Source organism: Fringilla coelebs (genome assembly GCF_963513975.1).
Source record: "Fringilla coelebs genome assembly, chromosome: 6".
Taxonomy (NCBI): Eukaryota; Metazoa; Chordata; class Aves; order Passeriformes; family Fringillidae; genus Fringilla; species Fringilla coelebs.
In genome coordinates, this window is record NC_140034.1 from 23,795,167 (window position 1) to 23,819,407 (window position 24,241).

The window sequence follows — 24,241 nt, forward strand, 5'->3', positions numbered from 1 at the left end:
GCCGGAACCTCATGAAAACGTACAACTGCTGAGCTCCTTTTTTCCACATAAATCAACACGGAAGACACATTATCCCAGTTTGTTACAGCACACGTGGAAACACCGGTTTCCTACTAATACTTTGTTTCTGTTTCTGCTTTGCTCTGACTTGCTGTTCTGTCTCTTCTTGCAGCTAGTGATGGAAAACTCCAGGAGTTCACTGTAGCTCACAAAAAAGATATGCCAAGTTAGTAATTCCAGAGACGTGCATCTCTTTGCATTGTACCTAAAAAATAATTTAAAAAACTTGCACTTTGGTTTCAGCTTGTTATCTGTACGTGACCAGGACAGAGCACCTGAAGAAGTAGGCATCCTCTGGTCTTGACATTAGCAGCTGCATCAGTGACCTTCAGGTCCTGTGAACTTTAACTCGGTTATGGCTAACCTGTAGCTTTGGAGCCATATGTGACTACTGACACCCATGCCAGCACAGCTGCCCGTGGCACAGTCCTGATCCTGGTGCTGATAGGCAGTGAACACCCTCATGCTATGGAAGTAACCCAACAGCAGCTGTCAAGGCTAGCAAAATCAGGTTTCCTGAGGCTCCCTCAGAGCACCGCCTCTTCTGATCCACGGTGGACTGTGAAAAAAAACTGTGGTCACTTGGTAAATGGCTGTCATCCCTTGTCTTTAACTACTTTGGAATGGTTTCTTTATTCCAGTCCCTCCAACATGTGCAATATGGCTTCACTGCCTTTCGGAGCATTTGAAAATTTAATTTGCAGGATAAAGATTCACAGTTATCTCCCTCAGCTTTAAATGTGCAGTGAGTGGCTTAATGGAGGAGTCATACTAACAGCCTAGTGCTTCAGCAAAAAGACTATTGACCAGCTACTTGCTGGAGCCACATGGTAACTCCATAAAATCTGCAAGCAAGTTAGATGCATGTCTTTTTCTGAGGTAATTATCCCACCAGCTTGCAGGCATTGCATTAATACTAACAAAAGCCTGCACTGTGAAATCAATTTTCAGTCAAGCTGAAGCACATTTCTGTTGTACAAGGCAGGGAAAAATGATTCAACACCCAGAATCAACAGCCCCGGAGATTGAGCTGCCTCAGTGCCATACTGGCCCTGCAGATGGATTCTATCAGGGAATCTGTAAAGTCTGGCATTTATCATATTGGACCACTCAGCCACAGCTGAGGTGGCCTGAAACTTTGGGCAGATTAATTTATTTAAGCTTACAAAACTGAAAGTAATAGCTTCTGAGACTGAATATTTTAACACAGTCCCAAAAAGCTGGAGCTCATTAAATGGCCATGCAGCAGTAAAAGACCATTTCACTGTACTGTGGAAATATATTGAGGAATATATTCAGTGCAGGTAGCTTGGTTTGCAGTTGCAGTGTAAGCTGCAGATTGAGCTCTCTGGATGGCTGAAGACTGAGGCAAGAGGCTGTGAACTGCCAACCCTTTGACAAGCTCGGGGACCTGTGGCCCAGCCAGGTGACCAGACACTCAGAGACATGGCAGGAGCCAAGGACCCCCAAATGTTCCCATGCTTAGATTGTGAGGGTATAAAAACCCAGGGTTTCCTTTGTTCAGGATCCCAGCTCAAGCTGTTTAGTTATTTCATCAAGATTGAATCCTTATTTTAAGGATTGGGAGCAGTGAGACTCTGCTGTGGGAAACCTGGCATTGAGATGGTAAGGAAACCTTGTCTGACTGTGTGAGTATGGGGGTGTGCGGCGAGTCAGGCTCACTGGGGTTGCCCACTGGGAAGGGATTTCAGCTTAGATGGGTGAGAGTGTGACTGCCAGACTAGTTCCTGGATGGTCAGACAGGAAAGTTTCCTTAACTCAGTATGCCATTTTATTACTGATCCAATACAATCCAACAAAGGTAACAATAAATGCAGAACTACTAACTTCATAAACCAATTTTTCTTGATGCCACTTTGGTAATCCAAAGGAACTGAATCATAAAGCTTGATGCTGTTTTACATTAAGATACTCAGTAATCTTGGAAGTCCTTTGACTCATCACCAGCTCAACAATGGGGAGTCGTTGAGTAGATATTAAAATATGGAGACATGTAGGCGCATAAGTTCCTTTCATTTGCATCCTTCTAGGCCAGATGAGTTTGGCTGCTGCAGAACTTGCATCTTAACTGCCTGGGGAATTTTGGTGGAATCCACAGCGGGAGTAGCACAGCACTTACCTGAGTTGTTTGTGCTGGTTCAAATCACTTGTGCAGGTGTGTGAAGCAGCACCGGTCCCTGATGAGGGAACTGGATGGGAATTTCCTATAGTTTAACTTTCATAGTAACATCTGCCTCTACAGGCTCCTTGTCTCCAATCAAGGGGAAATGTAAGACACATTTCCCCCAGGACCAGATTCAAGAAAAGATAAGTGGTGCTGTTTTTTCACCCCTGCTGTGAGACAGCAAAAACGGGTAGTCATGGAGTAAAGGGAGAGAGCTGGTTTAGATTTGGTTGCTAATGAATCAGGTTATAATGTGTGCCTACTCCATATACAGAGGAGCCTAGACTTCATTTCTATTAGCACATCTTTTATTATTTTGTGTGTACATTTCTGAACACTCAAATATAAATTTGTTATAGAAACTGTGTCCATTTTTCCAAGATACTGACAATACTCAATTTTATTTCTATAAGTTGTTTTTTAATTATAAAAATGCATGCAATTATCAGCACTTTGTTGTTCAGCCTTTACAGCATCAGCATGTAAGACTTTTAAATTCTCTCAAAACTCTGTATGCACAGAAGTCACCCTTGCACTCCTACAGCGGATGTTGGCACGGGTGCTATAAAAGCGCGTGAGATTTAAGAAGCTGAGAGTACCAAGATTTGGAGCATTTTCTCCTGTATCGCCCCAGGCTCGCACCCGGTTCTGTCACATGTCGGACTCTGCCGCGCTCCACCTTTCCTGCGTAGTCAGCGCGTTTCCCGCGGCAGCAGCAGGAATGCTGCTGAGGTAATTTTGCTGGCTCAAAGGCGTACGTGCCGTCCCATACGGGCCTCGGCGCCGCCGCCACCAGACATCCCAGACACCCTTTCCAAGTTTTCCTAAACACCGGGCGCGCAGGGCAGGCGCGCCCGCCGGGGGCCGTCCTGCGCCTGCCCCCCGGCAGCGGCCGCCGCTCCCACAGTGGATCCCGCAGGGAAAGTGGTCCTGGGCCGCGCCCCGGGCAGGAGCCTCCGCCGCACTGCGTTGGGAGCCGCCGGAGGGGCGGGGAGCGGGGGGGCCGCGCCGCCGGCACGGGGGAGGGGGGGTGGGGGAACGGCCAACGTCCCCCGCGGGGCGGGCGCGCCGGCTCCGCCTCACAGGCCACCGCCGGCACGTTCCATTTTCCCCGCGGGGTGAACCCACCTCCCTCCGCCGCGGCGGCTCTGGCCGCCCCGCAGAAACAGAGCGCGCCGCCGGCGGCGTCTTCCTTCGCACGCTACGCTCAGGGCTGGGTGGTCCGGCCCACCTCTCCCCGCCGTGCCGGGCAGTGGTAGCGGCCGCTCCGCCCCTTCACCTCCCCCTCGGCGGTGGCGCGGGTGGTGCGTCCCGGCAGCAGGCGCGTCCCAGCCGGCGCCCGCCCCCCCGCGCCGTGTCATTGATGTTGTTGTTTGTGTCGCAGGAGCCGCAGGCCAGGCCGGGGCCGCCGCCCGGGGCCGCCGCCGCGGGGCTGGGGCCGGCGCCAGGGATGTCGGTGTGCGGGGAGGCGGTGGGCGCCGGCTCCCTGCCCAGCGAGCTGGTGGTCCACATTTTCTCTTTCCTGGCGGCCCCCGACCGGCTGCGGGCCTCGGCCGCCTGCTCGCACTGGCGGGAGTGCCTCTTCTACCCGGCGCTCTGGCCGCGTCTCCGCCTCAGCCTCCGCGTCTCGCCCGCCGAGCGCCCGCGCCTCGAGTTCCTCATGCGCAAGTGCGGCTGGTTCGTCCGTGAGCTCCGCGTACAGTTCGCCGCCGACAACTACCCCACCGGCGGCGGCGGGGCGGCGGCGGGCGAGGGCGCCGCGGTGGCGGGGGACGGGGAGGCGCCGCCGCCGCTGAGCCCGCGCTGGCTCGACCTGCTGAGGACTTACCTGGAGCTGGTGCTGTGCGTCCTGAGCAGCGTCCGCAACAACAGGTACCGCCGGGGGAGCGGCGGTGCCGGGCGTGGGGGCAGACGGAGCCCCCCGAGCCGCGCGGGGCCCGGTCCAGCCGTCCCGCCGGTTTCTGCGGGCGGAAACAACGCCCGAGCCGGCGCCGGCCGGTTCGTGCTGGGGCTGCGCTCGGAGCTGCTCTGTGTGTGTGAGAGAGAGAGTCTGTGAGTTGGGCAGAAACGGGGACGCGCCGCTTCAAACTACCGAATTTTTATCATATAGTGTAGCTTGACGCTCAGACGTGCAGTTGGCGAGCGGCTGGTCGGTACGCTAAACAAATACAGCTGCAGTAATAAAAAGTTCTTCATCTTTTGGATGGAAGCGGGGAATGCAGCTCGAGCGGAGCAAGTGAGAGCCAGGAGTCTGAATTTACTGCATAACAAGTCAGTTTTCTCACTTAAAATAAGCCTTACTACGGACAGAGTTTAGATCATGTGTATGCTTTGCAAAAAAGTATGTAGTGAGAAACTAGTAAGGGGGACTTAAAATTACAGCTCTGGCGAGTTGAATTACTGCCGGGGTAAAATACCTTCACCTTTCCAGCTATGAGGTCTTTCGCTGTAGAAAAGCTGAGCTTTCATGCCACCTCTCGTTTTAACTGCTTATCTGAGGTTTGAGGAGGCTTTATGTTCTTTTGTTTATTGAAAAAGATGTTCACGTGTAGGACTTTCTTGGCCCAATTGAATTTGAATGATAGAAATATTTTCCTGTGGTTTGTATTTAAGACTTGTTTTTCACACACTTACTTTGGCAGGTTAGATAATTTCCTCAGCTTTGAGGTCTTTAAGACAAGAATACTTGTGTTCTCTTCCCTGTGTGGGGGTGTGATAGAGATAATAAGATGATAATCAGATATCCTAATATATGGCCTCTAGTCAGCATGTAAGGAAAGCAAGGATGTTACAGTTAGGTTATGATTACTTTGGAAAGCCATGTAGGTTTTAGAATAGGAAATAGTTAATATTATTTCCCCTCTGCGCGAATATAGCTTCGCCTATCAAGGGAAGAAAAAAAGCTGCAAGTGTTTCAGGGCTTCTTTAGGATGAATTAAACCTTGTGGATGGCCTTTAGAAAATTGTCTGCAACTGAGTCACGATCTTGTTACTGCCCCCTTTGATTCCAGAGGTATGAGAGAGTAGCTTGAGGCCTTCCTTGTGTCTTTATTTTGAATTGAAGCAAGAGAACTTTAAATGCAGTTCCTCGTTGGTTTGCGATGAATGCAAATGTGGTGTGTGAAGTCTCGCTTTCAGTTCCTCTGCTCTGTTGCCCCCAGCAGGTACTTCCTGTGGTGCAGCTGCAGCGGCTGAAAGTTACAGATCTCACTTCAGAAAACAGCTCGTTAGTCCAGCTCACCTTTGTCTTAATTTATTCCTTGCCATATGAATCCTTGGTGTGTGAATCGTGATCGTCTGTCTTGATTGGTCTTCTCTTGCATTTCAGGAGGTTTCACTTAACTGTTGAATCTGCGGGAAATCCAGCTAGTATTATTAGAGGAAAAAATGTTGAAGTGATTGTGGTGATTGTCTGATCTGAGACAGATATCATGACATGGGCTTGGAATTTTAAGAGTAGTATCTATAGGAGCTGTTGCACGGGGGTGTCGTTAGAAAACAAAATTGTTTCTTTTTTTCCTCACTGAAGTTGGAGGCTGTCAAAATTAACTGCAATGTTAGAAGGCTTTTGATACACTTTTTCTTTTGAAAAATTCTCCATGGCCTTATCTCAAATCTGTACAAGGATACTTGCTTTCTGAACTTCATTTTACAGATTCTATATGCACAGTGGGACTCAGGACTGCAGTAAAACACTGTGCAGAAGTAGTTGTTTCTCCAGTATCTGTTCTCTGGTAGATTAGTATAATTTTGGTGGTAAAACAGGGAAGAAAAGTTTTGATAGGATTTTGCATTGCCATATTCTCTTGCTGTCTCTAAATCATTTATATGCTGCTCTTTTGGCTTGAAATGAATGATGCATGACTGGGGAACACAGGGCACCTGATTATTACAGCAGGTTTTTTTTAAATGAGCATTTAAAAAATTGGGGGAAGAGTGGCATAATTTCCATTAAATGCTTGATCTTTTTTCAGTTTTACTTTCAGAATAGACTCATTTTTTTCCCTGAAACAGACTAGGTTTTTAGTTTATTTTGATGCTTGAGGGTTTTTTTCCTTGCAAAGTAACTACCTATAAATTATTAGTTCTCAGGTAGAACACTGGGTTTTAGTTCTTTAAGTAGATTTTTGAGATTGAAAAGAGGTGAGGAGGAGTATTAACATATGCCAAATTGTTACTTAGTTCTTACTGTGACCACCTAATGTCTAAACTAGAGACCTTGTCACCTGCTTGATGCTTAGTTTCATCTAAGGAGGGACTGCAGTCCGTAATTAATTTCTCTGCTCTTTATTTATCTGTAACTCAAGGGCTATTAATAGTTCCTTCTTGTTTTCACTGTATTTCATGGTACACAAGATAGCAATTGTAATTTCCAAAATAATGTAAATGGAAATTTTAAACTTCTTCAGTGGCTGAATCACTGTAAATGCATTCCTTTTGGAATTAAGTTTAAAACAGGGCAGTCTTTCATAACTCCTGTCAGCCCTTATGATAACTTTTTGGCAGATAAGTTCAAAAAATGTTCCATTTTACACTTCAGAACTGAAAAGGAAGAAATCTGCCTTTGTGATGCTGTTTATTAACTGAATAGTGTTGGTTTGGGGTTTTAAATTTATTATTAAGCAATGCAGTAGCAACCTTCCTTCTTGCAAGAAAAATAATGTATTTTAAATGGCCACAGATTTCCTTGAGGATTTACAATACTGCAGGACCTAAGAAAAGTAATTACTAAAAGTAATGAAATTTCTAAATGCTCTCTTGGTTAGAGGAGAATGATGTATGGTTTTGCTACTAAGAGCATTTTCTGTACAACATAAAATTGCTAGTTTCTAAGCAAATCTATGTGTTAAAGTCTTTAGAAAAATATTTTGGAGTGACCTTTGCTGTTTCTGATGGAATTAAGGAAATAACAACTTTTTTGCAACTTGTTTTAAAAACAACTGAAATTTTTTTGACAAGTATTCCTGCTGCCAGCCAGTTACCATCCAAAAAGGTATGTTCAAGGTCTGTCTCATATTTGAAGCAGAGTTCAAGTTGTTTTGTGGGTGGCAGCACATGAAGTAATATGCCTGGGACCTTGATGAGCTCTAAGAGTCTATCATTTATTTAATGAAAAGGTACTAAAATAGCGTTTATAGTGATCTGTAACTTTTCCATAAGCTTTTATGATTATGATAGCAAATGTAGGAAAATAACAAAGCTTATAACTGTTTAAAAGCTGATGTTCTACTTACTAGAAAGGGTGTGGGTGGGGATGATGTTTCTTAAATCCTCATGATCTGCACTTTCTTGACCTGATCTTTCAAAACTGAGTTCTAGAAGACAGGGTGGGAGTGTGACAAACTTTCTGTTTGCACTTATGTGCATACAACAGCTAATAAGCACCTTGTGATCATTCAGTAGGAAAATCCTGTTCTTTTATGTAACTCTAAGATACCAAAGTATCATCTCCTCTACTCCTTCTTTCTTGCTTACAAAGGAAGGTAGTGACACACACACACCCCTCTTTTCCTCTGCAGCGTGTTAAATTGTCTGACTTGTTTGATCTTTGCTATGGAAACAAAAATGCAGATTACTATAAAACTGTGGTGTCTTGCTGAAGTATGGTATCTCTTGGAGTTACTTAAAATTGGTGAATCGCTCAAAGCAGTAGACTGCATCTGGTTTTGATGTTTTCTAATGACTGTTTTCTATTGGTCTAAACAGGCAGCTGAAACTGGCAGAAACTAGTGTAGTAATACAATATGTGCCTTGCCACTTTGTTCGCCTTGAATGTAAGGCAAGGACATTTTGTGCTTTTTAAAAATTGGGTATTAAAAAAGACCAACCAAAATTGAAGATGGCGCCTAGTAGGAAGCTTATTATTTCTAGTGTGCTATTTGAGCTAGTGGAAAATAAATGTTTTTGAAATCCTTCCAAAACACAAGTTTTCCCCCTGCTGTTATGTATGGATACTATACAGGATTAAGATGCCATTATGACTTTTAGAAAAGATAAGTAAATTTAAAATAATTTTATTTAAATTGCAATCACTTTACAGACTCTCTGAAAAGAAGATGAGCTGTGAGGTGAATGTCATGGAGTTGTATAAAACTGCAAATAGTAGCAAAAATCTAACATTGTGTTGAACTGTGATCAGATTTGTTGATGGTAATAACTATACTGTGAATGGAAAAATAATTGGATATTGTCATTGGTTACGTTTTTAGGCAGAGGACTTTTCCATTTGTCTCTGTACTGCATGAAATGGCAGTCAAAAAGATGAAGTAAAAATGCATGGGGTGCTAGTAATTAGTGTTCCATGCGTGCTGTGCTTTGGTGGTCCTGTTAATGCCTGCCTACATCCTACTGTAGCATTGGCTGGCGGTATGAGTGGCACAAGCCAAGACCTGGGTTTGATATGAATATGGAGGTGATTCAGAGCTGTTCTTGAGACTGCATTTTGGCTCTTGACCCTCATAAATAAGTCACCAAGATCAAAAGATGAAGGTTACTTTTAGCAATGCCTGTGAACACTACTTTTCACACCTGGTGCAGGTTTCTGCTACTTCCCTGTCATACCAATCTCTTACAGCTTTTGAGGAAAAAAGAGCCCAAAATACTCTCAAGTTGGGTGTGCCAGTGTTTTAAGTTTTCCTGCCAGGCTTATTCTGTCAGGCCAAATATCTTAGTGAGATTTGTAGAATATTGATCATATTTTAAGGCTCATCGGTATACTAGGCCTGTATTTAAAATATGAAATATTAAATGTTTGGAATTTCAGACACAGTTTTAAATTCTAGGTATTTGACTCCAGTATTTGTAAGATTTTGTATGAAGCTTGTGGATCTTGCTGTTAAGTTGTTGTTCTCCTATAGAAAAAAGTAGCAGGTGCAAAAAGTAGCAGTGGGTATATTTCAGGGAATCAGGGTGCTGTTTTTGAATACAGGAACTTCGAAACAGGTAAATTATGATTTATGGTAAATAACAATTATAGACTGCATTTCATACTTACTAAAAAATGTAAAACTTGGCTACTTAATCCTTTTTTGCCCACGTCTTCTCTTGGTAGAATATCAGGTTGTACTGTGGAGGTAGTGAACTGTACCAAAGCTTCCCTATGCTTTGAGCATGGTAATCATATTGCATTTTCCTCAAGGCTGATTTGCAATACTAGTATATGCTTTGTGAGCCAAAAGAAATAAGGATTTATGGTAACTCATGTAATTGTGAGCTACAGGTTAATTGGCATCTACTGTTTAGGATTAATTTATGTGTCCATTTGTGGTGAAACTGGAGTTTCTGCCTTGTTAATTATCAATTGCGGACTAGTCCTTGCATGTTAGAAGTAAATCTAATTTATAGCCTATATAAATAAAAGAAATGTTGACCCAGAACTTAGTCAGCTACAAAAATAATAATAATAAATGCTACATAGCTACTTTAAAACTGCAGTCATTTGAATACCTCTTTCTTGATCTATTTTAGGAGTAGAAAAGATGCAAGTCAGAAAACTGAACTAGGGAAAGGAAAAGTGACTGTCTAGTGCACTGTGTCATGTTCAGCATGAATTCAGAGGTTCTTTCACTTCTTTTTAGGTATCCCTTCTAAAAGTTAAAATCATATGTCGTGATGGACCACTATCCCTTACTGATGGGGAATATTAGAAAAGCTTCCCCTACTTTGATATAACAGGAATTAGACACTGATTTGGGTGTGGGGAGCTTTTGCTTTTCCTGTCTGAGGTTTGTGATGCCTTGATTGAGGCAGGTTTGGGCTCCCATTTGTAACCCAGCTGATGTAAGGGCTGAGGCAGGGTTGTTTGTGGTTGTGTACTATTTGGGCATTAAATGCAGTGTTAAATGTTGAAAGGAATAAGTATTTGATGTTTTCATTGTGACACTTAACACACTTTTTCCAATAATTAAAAATTGTATGAAACCACTCCTGAGCTTTCTTTGTGGCACTACAGGCTTGCTGAAAATACTCCAGTGCTGACTGAAAAGCAGTATTTGCTCTTACAGCTGGTTTCAGCAGTTTGTGTAGTCCTCTTCCCCTTTATACTTCAGTCTCATTTGCTCTAGTTCTGCTCTAGTTCTAGTTCTGTGACTGCATTCCAGGACAGTAAGTTTCACAACACAGGCTGTGTGTTCCATGTAATAGTGGGGTTTATTGACTGCATTTGTCTTATCCAGAATGATTTCCCACACCATTTTAGTTTTGTGTACAGATTCCTTTTATTTTGTTGTTTCCTAGGAACCTCCAGAAGTTAAGTCTCTTTGGGGATATAAGCATTCTGCAGCAACATGGAACTATATCAAACACTTACCTTGGAAAGGTTGACCCTGATGGCAAGAAGATTAAGCAGTAAGTTATATTTGTAAATTATCAAATACAGGATGATAATAATAATAATGAAAATAATAAAAATAGATGACAGAATACAGAAGTTCCTGAAATATATGACTGAGAAGCTTTCAGTTTTTTACCAGATTGAAAATCTAAATTCTTGTTCCTGCTATTTACATGAAGTAGTCTGGTTTTGTGGCTGTTATATTTTTGTTGGGTTTTTTTCCCTCCATTCTCAGTAGGGTGAGAATCCTTTCTTTACTCTTTTCATTGTGTTCTGGAAACAATATTGTGTTAATGCCACAAAAGGGGAGGAGGGGTGAGGAGCTGTTACCAGCACCTCTTACTATTGCTGTGCATGAAAAAATTTAGAAAAGGAAGTAATCTGTTTTATTTTCCAAGAGTTGTAAACATATTTGTGTTTATGTTTTCATTCAAGTTTGCTCAAAACTTGAGAAACAGAGAAACTGTTGAAACATGGAACTGCTACAACTTAGTTCAAGTTGCATATGAAAACTAGGTTCTGTATTTGCAGAATTCCTGAAAGATCACAGCTCTCAGTGTGCTTAGTTCAGAGGTGTATTTTAGCTTGCTGTTATTACATTACAGGACAGTGCTTGAATGCTTATAATCCAAATAGTTACTTGTTCTTCTTTGGAAAAGGTTAAATACACTATAAAGAGCTATTGACTTCTGGAATAAATTACCACAGAGGGAGTGATGCTGACTTAGCTATTTTAGCAGTACTGCTAAAACTTCTGATACAATAAAACCTGAATACCATAATTTTAATTTGTGTTAATTTAAACATCTTTCACCCAGTAGCTTGGGAGTAGAATAAATACAGCCGCTCTAGGTCTTTACTATTTTTTGTTTTGAGTGACTTTTAGAACCAGTATAGGTATATTATCAGATTAATTATGTATGTGAACGCAGTCATCAAACTGAATGTTTGGTCCTGACCTAAATTTGCAAACCAGTGCAAATAGAGCTGTGAGTCACATACTGTGTCTTTTTCATCTGTTATGTTTCCAGTGCAGAACTTGTAGCAATTTGTGATTCTGTCTAACATATGTACTGTTGTGCTGTGTGCAGGTAAAAGGCTTATTTGGTAAAAGCTCCTTTATTTGATACCCTTTGTGAAAGTATAAATATATAATCAAATCTTTGCAAAGGGACTTGAAGGGTGCCATCTAAGCAGGTGTTTACTCAGCTGAGTGCATGGTCAAATGTTTCTTCAAGCAAGTATTCACATTTTGGAGCCATAAACCATTCAAAACTGATTATCTAACTTGTTCATCTTTTAGATTAATATTATCATTTGCACATTTTGGAGTGAGCAAATAAATGCTACTTCTTTTTAGTTTAGTTAATTTTGGTGTTGGGTTTTTGTGTTTGTTTGTTTCTTGTTGTGAGTTTTTTCTTTCATTGGTTTTTGGATTTTTTTGGGAGGGTGGTGTTTTCTTTTGTTGTTTCTTTTTTGGGGGGGGTGGTTATTGTTGGTAGGCTGGTTTTTTTTCTAGAATAGAACAGTGTATTTGGGACCTGCTAGTCCTTGTCTAAGTTAAAGGAAAGCTGACTGTTTTATTCAGTTGACTGAAGTTTGAGAGCTAAAAGCAGACTTAGTTCAGAAAGCAAATCTTTATGGCTTCTTAGCCTTGTTTTTTGCACTTGGGGTTTGCATCAGTAAGTTGCAAAACGTGAATGCTGATAACTAACAGTGAAAGGTGTAAAGCAACCTTTGGAGACAGTGTTACTTGTAGTTGAGGATTTTTGGAACCTGCATGGTGATGAACCTTACTAGCTGTTTCAGAAACTTCTGTAATTAAAGCAGTCAGGGAAAAAAAAGTTATGATTCCTGAAATCTGACTTTGAGCTGCATGTAACAGACTGTAGGTGGAATCTCAGCTATTACAGAGCCATTAGGATGCTTCCTCAGGTTTAAGGCTAAGGGTTTTCCTGAGGCAGAGGAGCTTTGGAGCATATTTTCAAAAACACACGTTTGCATGAGTTTGTGATGCTTATTCCTTTTCTGTACAGCATGTGTGTCCCTGGTTACTTTCTAAAATTCTCTTTATAGCTCTTCTTGATGTTGGGATGCTCAATGTAAGCAGTTCATTTGTCTTGAGTTGAATAAAGGGTAGTTGTCTAAAATTCTGGCTTTCTGAAATCTGCTTCTCATGATTGATCCGTGTGGTTCAGATAGCTTAGCTTCCAAAAGAACCAGTTTAGCCTCTGTTATTAAACAAAATATTTTGATTGATAGTATTTAATTTAATAAATGGCCTCCATATGGATCTTAGTAATCTGTCTGCTTCCTGTCCAGAGCCAAGGTTGTGCTTCAGTTCTGGTTAGGACTGGTTTGAGAGCTTAAACACTAACTGTGCCTGTTTAGTCAGGCTTTGGTCTGTCCTCTGGATGAAAACACCATTTGGGGCATTTATTGTGACAGTACATTTAAAAAAAAATTTATTTTTTAAGTTGTTTGTTTCACTATAATAACGTGTAGGTTACAGGTCAAAGGTGACCATCCCATAGTTGCTGCCTGCAGGGAGCAAAGTGGGCTGATGACACTCGTTGAGACATTAGTAGGCTGCACTGCTTTTTGGCATGTGCTGAGTGAGTTCTGCTTGTATTTTCTGTTATACGCTCAAATTTCAGTTTTATAAGTGAGCTTTGAAATGATTGTGTAAAGTTAGCATAAATGTTGTAGTACCTGCTGGGTGGTTGAGGTAAAATTAATATGGTAATAAAGTAGGTGTTAATTTCCAAGAATTCACGTGTCTATTTTTTAGAATGCGGTTCAGGCTATTTTTGCACACTCCAGTTAGTTGCAATCTGTTTATGAAAAATAGAATGTGCATAAGAATTTGCAGGGGAGGAAAAAACCAAACCTGCTAGGCTGTTAAAAAAATTATTTGAAATATGTTAAAATTAATTTCTTCTATCTTATATAGTGCTTTCTGTCTGCCCTTTTTAAAAAGCAGGTACTAAAAACAATTCAGAAATTATTGCTGTTAAATGTTCCCTCTTGACATGTTTGATCTCTGACTGGCTAAAAACTGTAGAAAGCTTTCTTAGGACCTACAGGTCATTAGAGTAGCAGCACGAATCTGCATACTTGTGTAAATACTTTGATGTTTGCAATAAAAAGTTGATTGCATTAAATCATTCTCTCTCTTTTAAGAAGTTTTTTACTGCAGTTCCCACTGGAGAGAAAAGCTACCCTAGAGCTGCAGAGTTCTGGGTCATATTTCTTTTTATTAAATTTTGTAGGCACTAAAACAGTATTTTTCTAAGCTCAGATGTTTAAGGTGTATGAGAATCCAATTTAAGCAGATTTTTAGTGCAGTGAGGTGTATAGATGGTAGTATTCTACTGAAGACCTCAAAATTAATTTGTCTTCAACAGTTCTGTAAAATATTAAAAGCACTATTAAGATTGATTATGTGGACTATTACAAAATAAATCCTACCACTGCTGCAACCATTACAGCATCTTTTGTAGATGTGTATAGGGAGAGGGAAGAGTCTTTGGAAGAAATTTGGGATTGCTGTGGTAGAATTTTTTTCTTTGGGGGATTGTGAGATAATCTGCCTTCAATTAAGCATTGGCAAGAATAATGATGAAACAAACATTGCCAGGATCAAATAAGGTTCTTCTTAACTCTAAATAAATCTAGGAATAAAATAGAAAAACGACACTGTTCTTTGGGTCTTGCCTGTTGTTTAAAACAGTTTCATTTGTGTCACAGTTGTGAGTCCTCAATTTTAAATAAAATATTTGGAGAAATCTGGAAATATTGAAGTCTTTTTACCTGATGACTGTCCTAGGTAAAACCTTGGGAACTGAGTTTTAAAATAAATACAGTAACCACACCAGTTTTTCCATCTGGGTCAAGTCAGGCCTTGCTGAGTTCGCTCCTAGCACCTCCACAGGAGAAGGAAGAAAGTGCATGTAGGCAAGGGAGGGGATGAATAAGGATTTGCCAAGAGAGAGGACGAATGAGGACTGATCTTTTAACTTCATTACAGCAGAAGGGTTATGGGGCATCAAAGGTAGTAGGTGAGAGGTTCAGAGCAAGCAAGAAGAGGAGATAATCTCATTGCAAAGTTCTTTATTATTGGGTGTTATGGTTGCTAAACCCTTTCTTCCCTAAGGGAAGAACCTGGATGAATTTGTGGAATTGAAGTCTCTGAGAGTTGCAAAATACATAAAGCCACCTCTGCTCAGAATTGAGTTAAAAAGTTTTGGAAACTAGAGAGATATTTGATAAATTGCCCCATGTGCTTTCCTTGTTCTGTCACCTTAAGGTGCTAGTGTTTCTGTGCTGTCAGTCAGGATACTGGCCTAAACCTTTAATTTTGCCTGGACATTATCTCTATTAAAGTTACGTGGATGAGAATAAAATTTTTTAATTTTTTTTCTTAGATATATAAACTATACAGATCCTCATAGCAGTAAGTGTTCTGTGCAAAACCATTACCTGATTTGGGGAACAAAAATTTCTGCTGTTTTTATACTGGATCTTAGTGCTTGATATTTTATGGTTTTATGGCATCTTATTTCTTGATGTCGTAGCCTGGCTCAACTGCTTCTCTGTAATGCTGACCAGAGCTTGAGATCAAATACTTACCTACACATGTGTCTAATATGCTAAAAGAACACTTGCCATTTGGACAGGAGGACTCTTTTGGGCCTTTACAGTTTTGGAATGGAGACTGGAAAAATACTTACATGGAGAAAGTTTTTAGAGGGTGACTGTACTATTTGAATTTAATATTGAGAAATTAAAATCTGTTGCATTCTTGAACAAAATATCTTAACGTAAAGAACATCTATTATCTTTAAAAAAAGGGGTAAGAGAAGTGAGAGCATCAGAATAAGTTCATAATAATCTGGCACTGATAATTTGAGATTGAAATGTTACTGGGTCCAAGTTGTTTTGGTAAAACATGAACTTGTTGGCTCTTGGAAATCCAGTTAGTTCTATGTTTGGAATTATTTAAAGAATCTTCTTTTATGTTTGTTCTTTACCCTTTAATGAGCAAAGCAAGCAGGTAATTTCACATCATTCTAACTTACTCTCAAAATCAAGTTTGTCACCTTTCATTTCATTACTTTTTTTCCTTACTAAATTTGCAGTTCTGGAGAAGTTAGGAAATACAAAAAGGTGGTTTTAAAAACAAGAGCTGCATTTGAAAAGCATTACAGGTTTTTTATTTGCATAACCTTAAAATGTATGTGGGAGGGTGTGAAATACTTTCTGGAAAATACATGAAGTGAAGGTTCATAGCGTGTCACCGTTTTTGAAAGACAAAGTACCTATTTCTTTTAGTTTACAATTTTAACCTTTTAAGTGCAGTTGATGTTAAAATGCTCTGGGAGGTCTGCAGTCTAGTTGCAGTTCATAAGAACTGTAATGATAGCATCTTCCTCCAGAATAAGGCTATAAATGAAGGAAGAGTGATTCTTAAATAAAAAAATGTAATGGTACGCAGTTGGTAAGACTAAACCATGTTTAATAGGATCATTGTCTGTTTTGTTTACTTACAGAATCCAACAGCTGTTTGAAGAGATATTAGGCAATAGCAGGCAATTGAAATGGCTGTCTTGTGGGTTAATGCTGCAAATAGTAACTCCCACATCATTGTCCTCCTTATCAAACCCCATAGCCAACACCATGGAACATCTGAGCTTATTGGACAACCACATCCCTGGTAATACCACTCTTATCACTGCGGTTGAATTGGAGCGCTTTGTGAACCTGCGTTCGCTCGCTTTGGATTTCTGTGATTTTACAGCTGAAATGGCAAGAGTCCTGGCTGACAGCAACCATGTGCCTTTGCATCGACTGTCTCTCCTGGTCCACAGTGTTTCCATAATGCACAAGTCATTGGACAATATGCCAAAAGATGAGAATTGGCAGGCGCTGACTCGCAACAGCACTAATCTTCGGGTCTATATAATGGCTTTTGATGTCAAGAGTGATGATATGTTAAGGATTCTTAAGCCCAGTATCCCCCTAGAGAGGATTCACTTTGACAGCTATGTCACTTGTGTTTCAGGAGCTGTTGTTGATCTCATATCCAGGCAGTATGACAAGTTCCTCACTCATTTTATACTAATGAATGATGTGATAGATATGTCTGCCTTCCCAGATCTCAGTGACAACCGGAATGAAGATCCACTTGTCTTATTAGCCTGGAGGTGCACGAGACTGTCTCTCCTAGCTGTTCATGGTAGGTAACACATTGCATGGGCATAGTATGTGACTTTTAAATGCTTACAAGCCTTCAGCCTTTCTAATCATAGTGGCCTGTTGTACAGAAGGCTGCTGCACTGTTCTATACATGCTTTTGTTGAAGGTGTTCATTGTATATGAGTTTTAAACCTGCTTGTGTCTTACTAACCTCTGTTGAGAAGTCACATAGGATTTTATTAACTCCTCATAGAAATGAGGGTAACTTAAGAAGTGAGCATTCCAGAAGGCTTATCTACAAGCAGTCTGCCCTGTGCAAGTTCCATTAAGTGACTAGTTATGTGTATGTGAACTGAAAACATTTGCTGTTTTTCTGTGAGCTCATGTGCTGGCAAGATTGGATGATTTTGCTTCCTCTTTGTAAATAACATGGGTTAAGTGCCCCAAAGCTGAGAAGAAGAAATGTGTTACCAATTCAGTAAGACTACCAGCAGATGAAGGCTGAAAAATATGTAGAGAGGATTGCCTCACTGTTGGTTTCACCAGTAATACCAGAGCTAGGTTTATCCCACTTATTTATTTGCCATATAGTAGCAAATGACTTTTAGAATTTATTCAGCTCTGTCATCAATAGAGAACTTGGTGGTAGAAGTTACAGCAGTCTGGCAAATTTTAAGACACCCAAAACTGAAATAATACAGAATAACGTTTTTTTTAATTTGTGCTGGAATCAGCTTACCAAGACCAAGTTTGCTGATGCGTGAAGGAGTTAAGCAATGGCTGTTGTGTTGCTTAAGAATAAATGTGTTTCATCAGACTGCTTGGGGAGTAAATCTCCAGTTTTTCAGTACAAACAGGAGACTTTCAGCATCAGGAGGTGGACATTCAGATTTCCATCAGTTGAAGGCAGAAGGTCCTGCTGTATTTGCTCTTTTTTTTCCGTGGTCTTTTACTGAAAAATCATTGCTGGGGGCAGGGAAGGCATGATCAATTGAGCTGTCTCTCCTTAATAGTTTCCAGGTGAGACAGATTTTGGGTGCTGGTACATGATTGTACCAGTCTAGGTGTGGCTTTTAGCAGTTTCTTCTAAAATTTGGATACATGTTTGAGGACCTTTAAAAAAAATTAAAATTGTGTTACCTTAAATTATCCTCCTGCTACAGAGAAGTTCTTTAATATATTATCTAACTTTAAAAGCTAGTGAAACATCTGAACATAAGCTAGTGTAAGTATCATTTCATATCAGCATGTGTCTATTCAGTAGAAACTATTAGTCTGTGCAGAGTATTGGGAAAGCAAACATCCCTTATGCTTCTGTCTAGCAAATGGTAATTGCTACATCACCTTTCTTTGGAGAGATGCTGTGTCTGCCTGTGTGAGAAAATGGCCAAACATCACCTCGCTGTTACGTTGGGATTTGCATTCTTTACTCTTCTTTTCCCCCTCCTTGCAGCAGAAGCTAGCTAAGCTTATCAATGCCTCCTGATCTTTTCTAAGCTGTGGACATAACTTTTCTAGTACTGTACTGCAAGCATCATTCTTGGAGACTAGTAAATGTAGATGGAACGCTATTAGGAAGAAATATCCAGGACACCATCTTAGCCTCATGCTTCGATTCCCTGAGGTTTACCATGTAATGTTTTTTTGGCTCCACTTGTCATATTATATTGTGAAGTTTCCTTCAGGAAAAGGTGATTTTGTTCCAGGTGCCATAATTTGCTTTAAGTGCTTGGTTTCTTCTTCTGTCTCCCAAAGTGGTTATTCTTCAGCTTCCAGTGCTTCTCAGGCTTTTATGTGTGTGTGTTTCCTCTTCTGGTATTAGTTTGCTTTTGAAAAAGCTTTTCTTTCCATCTACTTGTCATTGACTGAAAGAGGAAGGGGAAAACATATGCTAAGGACACAATATGGGCTGCCTCGAGATTGTCTTTTGTGGGAAGTCATCATCTTGCCACCAAGAAATGGTGGAAATGTCCATGTCCAGGAGCCAGAGGAAGGCAGATATTAAATACATTCTTGCAGACCGAAGAAAGAGTTGTAAAAAGTCTGTGACCATTTGGATGGGATGGAGACAGTAGGATACCCACAGTGGTATGTTCTGGCACTGTGAATAAAAAGCATGGTCCATCTGAGAGAACAAAGGCCTTTTTTATTTTTTCTTCCTCCTTAAGGGAAGGATACTTCCACATGGATTTTTATGACTTTGTGTTATAAACATCGTGGTGAAGTTTTATTCTGTCCGTGAGCAAAACTAAAGTTGAAATTGTTACTAGCAAGGAAGAATAAATTGCAGTGTGCTCATGGTAAATTTGTTGTTCAGTGATACCAGTAGCAAAGTGATCATTTCCTCTTACCTCCGAGTACTTAGCTGGACAGAGACTTTTTGGCAGCTGGGAGGTCACAAAAGAAATTTCAGGCAGAGCTTTTGAAAGGAGAGTTCATTTAAAATTAGACCAAGCTGGGAATTAAATGGTTGTTCTAGTGCATAGAGGACCTCATAAAAAGTTACAGCAAAAGCCATATACCTACCCAAATTATGGTAAAGGGGTTTTGTGTGCAGGACTTTTTTTTCTCCTTTATTCTTGCACTTCTTTCAAGGATTTCTTTGGTAAGTTCCTTTACAGTCAAGATAACTGGAAGGTGGTGTGAGCTCCATGTCTTGACTGGAGTGTCATCATACAGGAAGGAATTTTCCATTGAACTCAATGTCCCTGTTAAGGAAGGGACACTGAATTAAGCTGCCTGGATTAAGACAGCTTCATCTTTTGTGCATGGTTGTGTTGGAGGTGAAGTATCCAGCAGCTGAAGATTTGGGAATTCATGCATTCCTAATGGCTAATATACCAAAAATGAGCCTTATAGATATGTGCAGGCTTCTTTGTTGAACACCTACCCCAATGAACATACTTCCAGAGACACAATAGAAAGAAGTAAAAGAAAACAGAACAGAAATTTCTTTTCTTTATTACTTTGACATATTTTCTTCATTCTCTGACAATCTGTTTTGATATGTGATGATGTAGAGCATGTTAACTGCATTGTTGGAGGACCAAACCACAGTTAGCTTTTACTTCTCAGCACTTCAGGTTTCCCAGTTCAAAATTGTGCAGACTGCAGCTTTACTTGGAATCTACTTGGGCATCTTACCAAGGAAGCTTAGCACCTGCAAGAATGATGATCATGGCAGAAATGAGCCTTGTCTTTTGCAGTGGAAGGGCTGATTTGGCAGAGCTCCCCAGAAGGGAAGTTCCCTTCTGTGGTTTGCATCTGAATAGGGAGGAACTTTGCCTTTCTCTTAGCCAGGCTACAGAAAGCTTACAGGTGACTGGGGAGTAGGAGTTTTTAAAGAGAAATGCTAATATTTAGTGTCAAGAGGGGGAAGCTTTGTAATTATGTTTTGTCTCAGACAGAATAACAAGATACATGTAGTTTATCTTACATATATATGTATATAAAATATGTACATAAACACACACACTGGGGTGGCATGAAGAGGCTGCAGAGGCTTTCAGTTTGTGTGCATGCTTTCTGGTTTTTTGGTGGTGGCTTGTTTTTTTTGTTGTTGTTGTTTTTGTCTACTTTCTAAAGCAATGAAAGCAAATATTTTTTCTAGCATAAGCTGAGTTTTAAAGCATTCCTTTTATGCATTCAGTTAATTAATAACTCACTTTTAAAATTCTAATTTTACTACACAATAGATCACAGGAGGTTTGAAGTTTTATATATAAACTTATAGTAGTCCACTGCTCTGCAAGTAGGAGAAAAAGTTTAATGAAACGATCTGAAATATTTTTATACTTATACAGAGTGTAAAATGGGAGCTTCACCACTTGAAACCAGAAAGCCTCTACCATGCCTTAGGGGAATTCTGCCAGAGGGAACATGATGGAATAGGTTGGGAGAGATACTAGGATGGTCTGGTATTAAGTTCTAGAATAAGAAAATACCTTAGGGAAATGACAGAACAACTTTTTCTTTCTCCGTAGGTTACACAGTCTGGGCTCATAATCTTATAGCAATTGCTCGTCTTCGTGGCTCTGACCTGAAAGTACTGGAAGTCACAGAAGAAAGCATTGAATTCGACCAAGGAGAACTGGCTGATCAGGATGTGGATCCAGTACACAATTTCATTGAGCAAGTATCTCTCGGATTGGGTCGCCCTTGGCACGCCGTCATGGACATAGAGCTGCTCAGTGTCTTCACTGAGCCAACCCGTCACTTTTACAGAGAGATGCAAAGCTTCAGTGAAGGCATTTAGCTCCTTATTTACAATTCCTGTGGTTACATATGCAAGTAGGGTCCTATTATGTTTTTTTGGTAGTGTGAATTAACCCCTTTTGTGCTGTGTTTAATCAGTATTAGCTATATAGAATTATATATGTGTATTCTACTTCTTGATCAAAGAACGTAGTCGGGTATTGGTTTAGAAGCTGAAAGTGGCAGTGTTTAGGGTTTTCACGGTTAATGGACTTGTCTACCAAACCTTGCAAAGATACAGCCAAAGGCTGTCTGAGGTTGCCGGCTAACTTTACTTTAATTGAGTAACTGCATTTTGAATTCTTTTGCTATTCTATTGGAGTCCTGTGCTCGGGAGCCAACTGTTTTTAATACCCATATCCATAGCCCAGTGGATCTCTATGCTGTCATTGTGTGCTTAATCCAGTAGCATGCTACTTAATAGGCTTAAGGGACGAGAAGTCTATCCAGGGCTGTTCACTGTAAGACTCTTACCTTGCTTGATTTCATGTGCGGATTCTGCAGCATGGCTTAACTCCATTCTCGGCTTTCCTTAGCTGCTAAGCGGCGGTGTGAAACACTAGCGGTTCAGGTTCCTGCACTTACAGATCCACTCCATAAAGCTGTAGTCTTTTGGATTCTTTGCAAACTCCTCCTTGTTTGTTCTCATGTTCTGTCATCTTCCTTAAAAGTTAGCTTTGGGCCAAAGTTTAAAAGGAGAAAGCAAGAAATGTGCGCTCCGGTGAGGTAAACGCATAACAGTGAAGATTTCAATACAAAGGTCTACACCTGCAAACAAACATTAGTCGTGAAATCCCTAACAACCAAGTCACTGGATTTTCTCTGTCAGCGCCTGTGTCAGCTGCCAAAGAATAGATTAAAAACGAAGAAGTGCCCACATGCTGGCAGGGGCAGGCCAACTTTTGGCCAGCCAGATACTGCTAGATTGTAATATATAAGGTCGAATTTCGACCTGTGGTACACAGCTGTGCTGTGGCTCAGTCAGCAACCTCAGAACTCTTAACAAACATGCACCTGTTTCACTGTGAATAGTGAATGTAAAGGAAGGAAAGGAAACAAATACAAAGCTTGTTCTATCACAGGTATGAGCTGCTATGATGCATGAAGAACATTCCATGAAGTATGTTTTAAAATCTTGTTATATCTGAGAGGCTTTAGAAGCCGATGTAACTGTTTCAGGGCAACCGCGGTACAGACGTGGTCTCTGTGAGACTTCCACCTGACCCCAGTTTTAAGTGGTACGAATGTTGTGCATTTAATGTTTAAAGGACAGTCTGCAATAATAAAGTAAGTGGCCAACGTGGGTGCCCAGCAGTGCTGAGACCTGGCTGCTATATTGTAAGCTTTGGAAAACACAATTTATGCAACAGATGTCCAGATATGATTCTATTTATGGAAAAAGTTTATATGTGTTTTACAAATGGTTTTACCATCTTATATTAAAATGACCTTTTGACAGGTGTGCGCTGTTTTGTCTCCAGTGAGCACATACCATGCGGATTTTATATGTACATCAGTAGAGTGAATCCACTGGCACAGTGTGTGTATATGCCAGATGTGGTGAGATTTTATCTTATAAATGTGATCAGATTAAAAAAAAACTCCTGACAGAAAATGTAAGGAAACCAGCTGAATGTTTGAATTGATGACTGATGTTGTATGGTTTATGTTAAATGTTATATTCTTTTAATCAATGAATAAAGCATTAAAAATTGATCGCTGTATAAAATACTTTATTGTTATCAGCATGAAGATTTTTAGAATTAAAATGCAACATCGTTCATAAGATGTGTATAACTAGTAGCTCCCATTGTGTTTAGGTCAGCAGAAAAATCTAAAATAAGTCACACAATTTTTTTAAATTTGGCTGAATTTTGTCAACATTTTTTGGGGTGGTGGAGGAACGGGAAGAATGCTTTGCTAAAGATCAGACCAGTTAGCACAAACAGTATATCATTATATGACCTATTAGACTGATACAGTAAACTGTGGATTGTAGAATATAGAAGACTATTTTTGAGAAATTACTTCATCAATTGCAATTGCTTAAATCAAAATCTAATGTGCTCAAGAAAAATGTGTAGTACTTCTTTGGTGTCCCACTATTAAATAGAATATGAATACCTGCAACGCTTCAGTTTGACGTTTTATCCGTACTCAGAGTACACAGCTGTGCCTTCTGAATGAAAGCTGAAATGTCTGCTCAGCCGTTGGAGAGCTGCTGTGCCCTGCAGTGGCTGACTGTGCTGTGAGGCTTGTCAGAGTGGCTGGTCAGTGTGTGCGTGCCAAGCACAGACTTTATTCGAGCTTCTTGACTTCATGTTACGACAGCCCAAACTGCTGCCAAGTGGGAAAACTGCACTGCTTGTTCAAGCAGTTTCCTAGATCTTCCAGATTTAGTAAGCAAGATCATTTGCCAACATACTGAAGAGACTCTGTGGGTGATTAAGATAAGGTAAATACAGTTACAGCTTTTCATGTTCCAGTAAAGTGAAATATTGGGACTTGTTTCAGTGCCTTTCATGCCTTGGCTTCAGAAGGGAGTTTTATGTAGGAGATAAATCTGATGGTGATTGCTCAGCAGCATCTGAAGCTGAAGTTTGGTTGTGAAGGGTTCAAGATTTCAGGAAGTCACACAGAAAAAGCCAGAAACAAATACAGCAAATTCTGTGTCCTCTGGTTTAAACAGTAGCAGAATAGTAATTTTATCTCTGCAAGCTACTGCATTTTATGGATAACTGCCTTACTAAACAGAGTTGGGAATTAACCTGTTTGCCTTTCTGTTGTATAAATGTTTTTAATCTGTTTGGTCTAACCTATTTTCTGCTTTGTTTTAATTAACTTAATCTTGAAAGATACGATGAGGATCAGGATAAGCAGCCCACTTGGCTACAGCAGGGTATAGTCAGGTGTGCAGTCCTTCCACTCGCTGCAGTTGCAGCCAGAGCTGGCTCTTAGCAATGGCTGTGCATTGTTGGAATGCTCCGGGTCTGATTTATTTCATACAGCCTGGAGTCTGCTCACAGGGTGTGGCTTGTGTTCAGGGAAGAAGTCAGTGTACCTAAAACAGATGGCTAGAATCTATTATAGGGAGTCCAGTAAAGCAGTAGTGTGTGGTGAAAGCCATACCTTGAGCAGTGGTGGGGAAATGCACCCTTGATTTTTCTCCTCTCTTAGGAATAGATAGAAGTGGGGTTGGTTGTCTGCCTATA

The 24,241-nt window shown here is 40.7% G+C and overlaps 1 protein-coding gene across 1 annotated transcript; it reads left to right on the top strand.

Annotated features, from left to right (window-relative positions):
• Positions 1 to 3,561: 3,561 nt before the first annotated feature.
• On the top strand, positions 3,562 to 23,262 carry FBXO33 (F-box protein 33). The gene is made up of 4 exons (XM_084207486.1): positions 3,562 to 4,117; positions 10,481 to 10,591; positions 16,130 to 16,815; positions 20,759 to 23,262. Exons 1-4 carry the CDS (start codon positions 3,609 to 3,611, stop codon positions 21,028 to 21,030), a joined length of 1,578 nt encoding a protein of 525 aa, XP_084063612.1. The 5' UTR covers positions 3,562 to 3,608; the 3' UTR covers positions 21,031 to 23,262.
• The last annotated feature ends 979 nt before the right edge of the window (positions 23,263 to 24,241 follow it).

Excerpts from the sequence above, each read along its gene's own strand:
- FBXO33 (XM_084207486.1), top strand. The coding sequence starts at position 3,609 with ATGTTGTTGTTTGTGTCGCAGGAGCCGCAGGCCAGGCCGGGGCCGCCG. Across the intron at positions 4,118-10,480 it reads AGCAGCGTCCGCAACAACAG|GAACCTCCAGAAGTTAAGTC; the intron begins GTACCGCCGGGG and ends GTTGTTTCCTAG. Across the intron at positions 16,816-20,758 it reads GTCTCTCCTAGCTGTTCATG|GTTACACAGTCTGGGCTCAT; the intron begins GTAGGTAACACA and ends CTTTCTCCGTAG.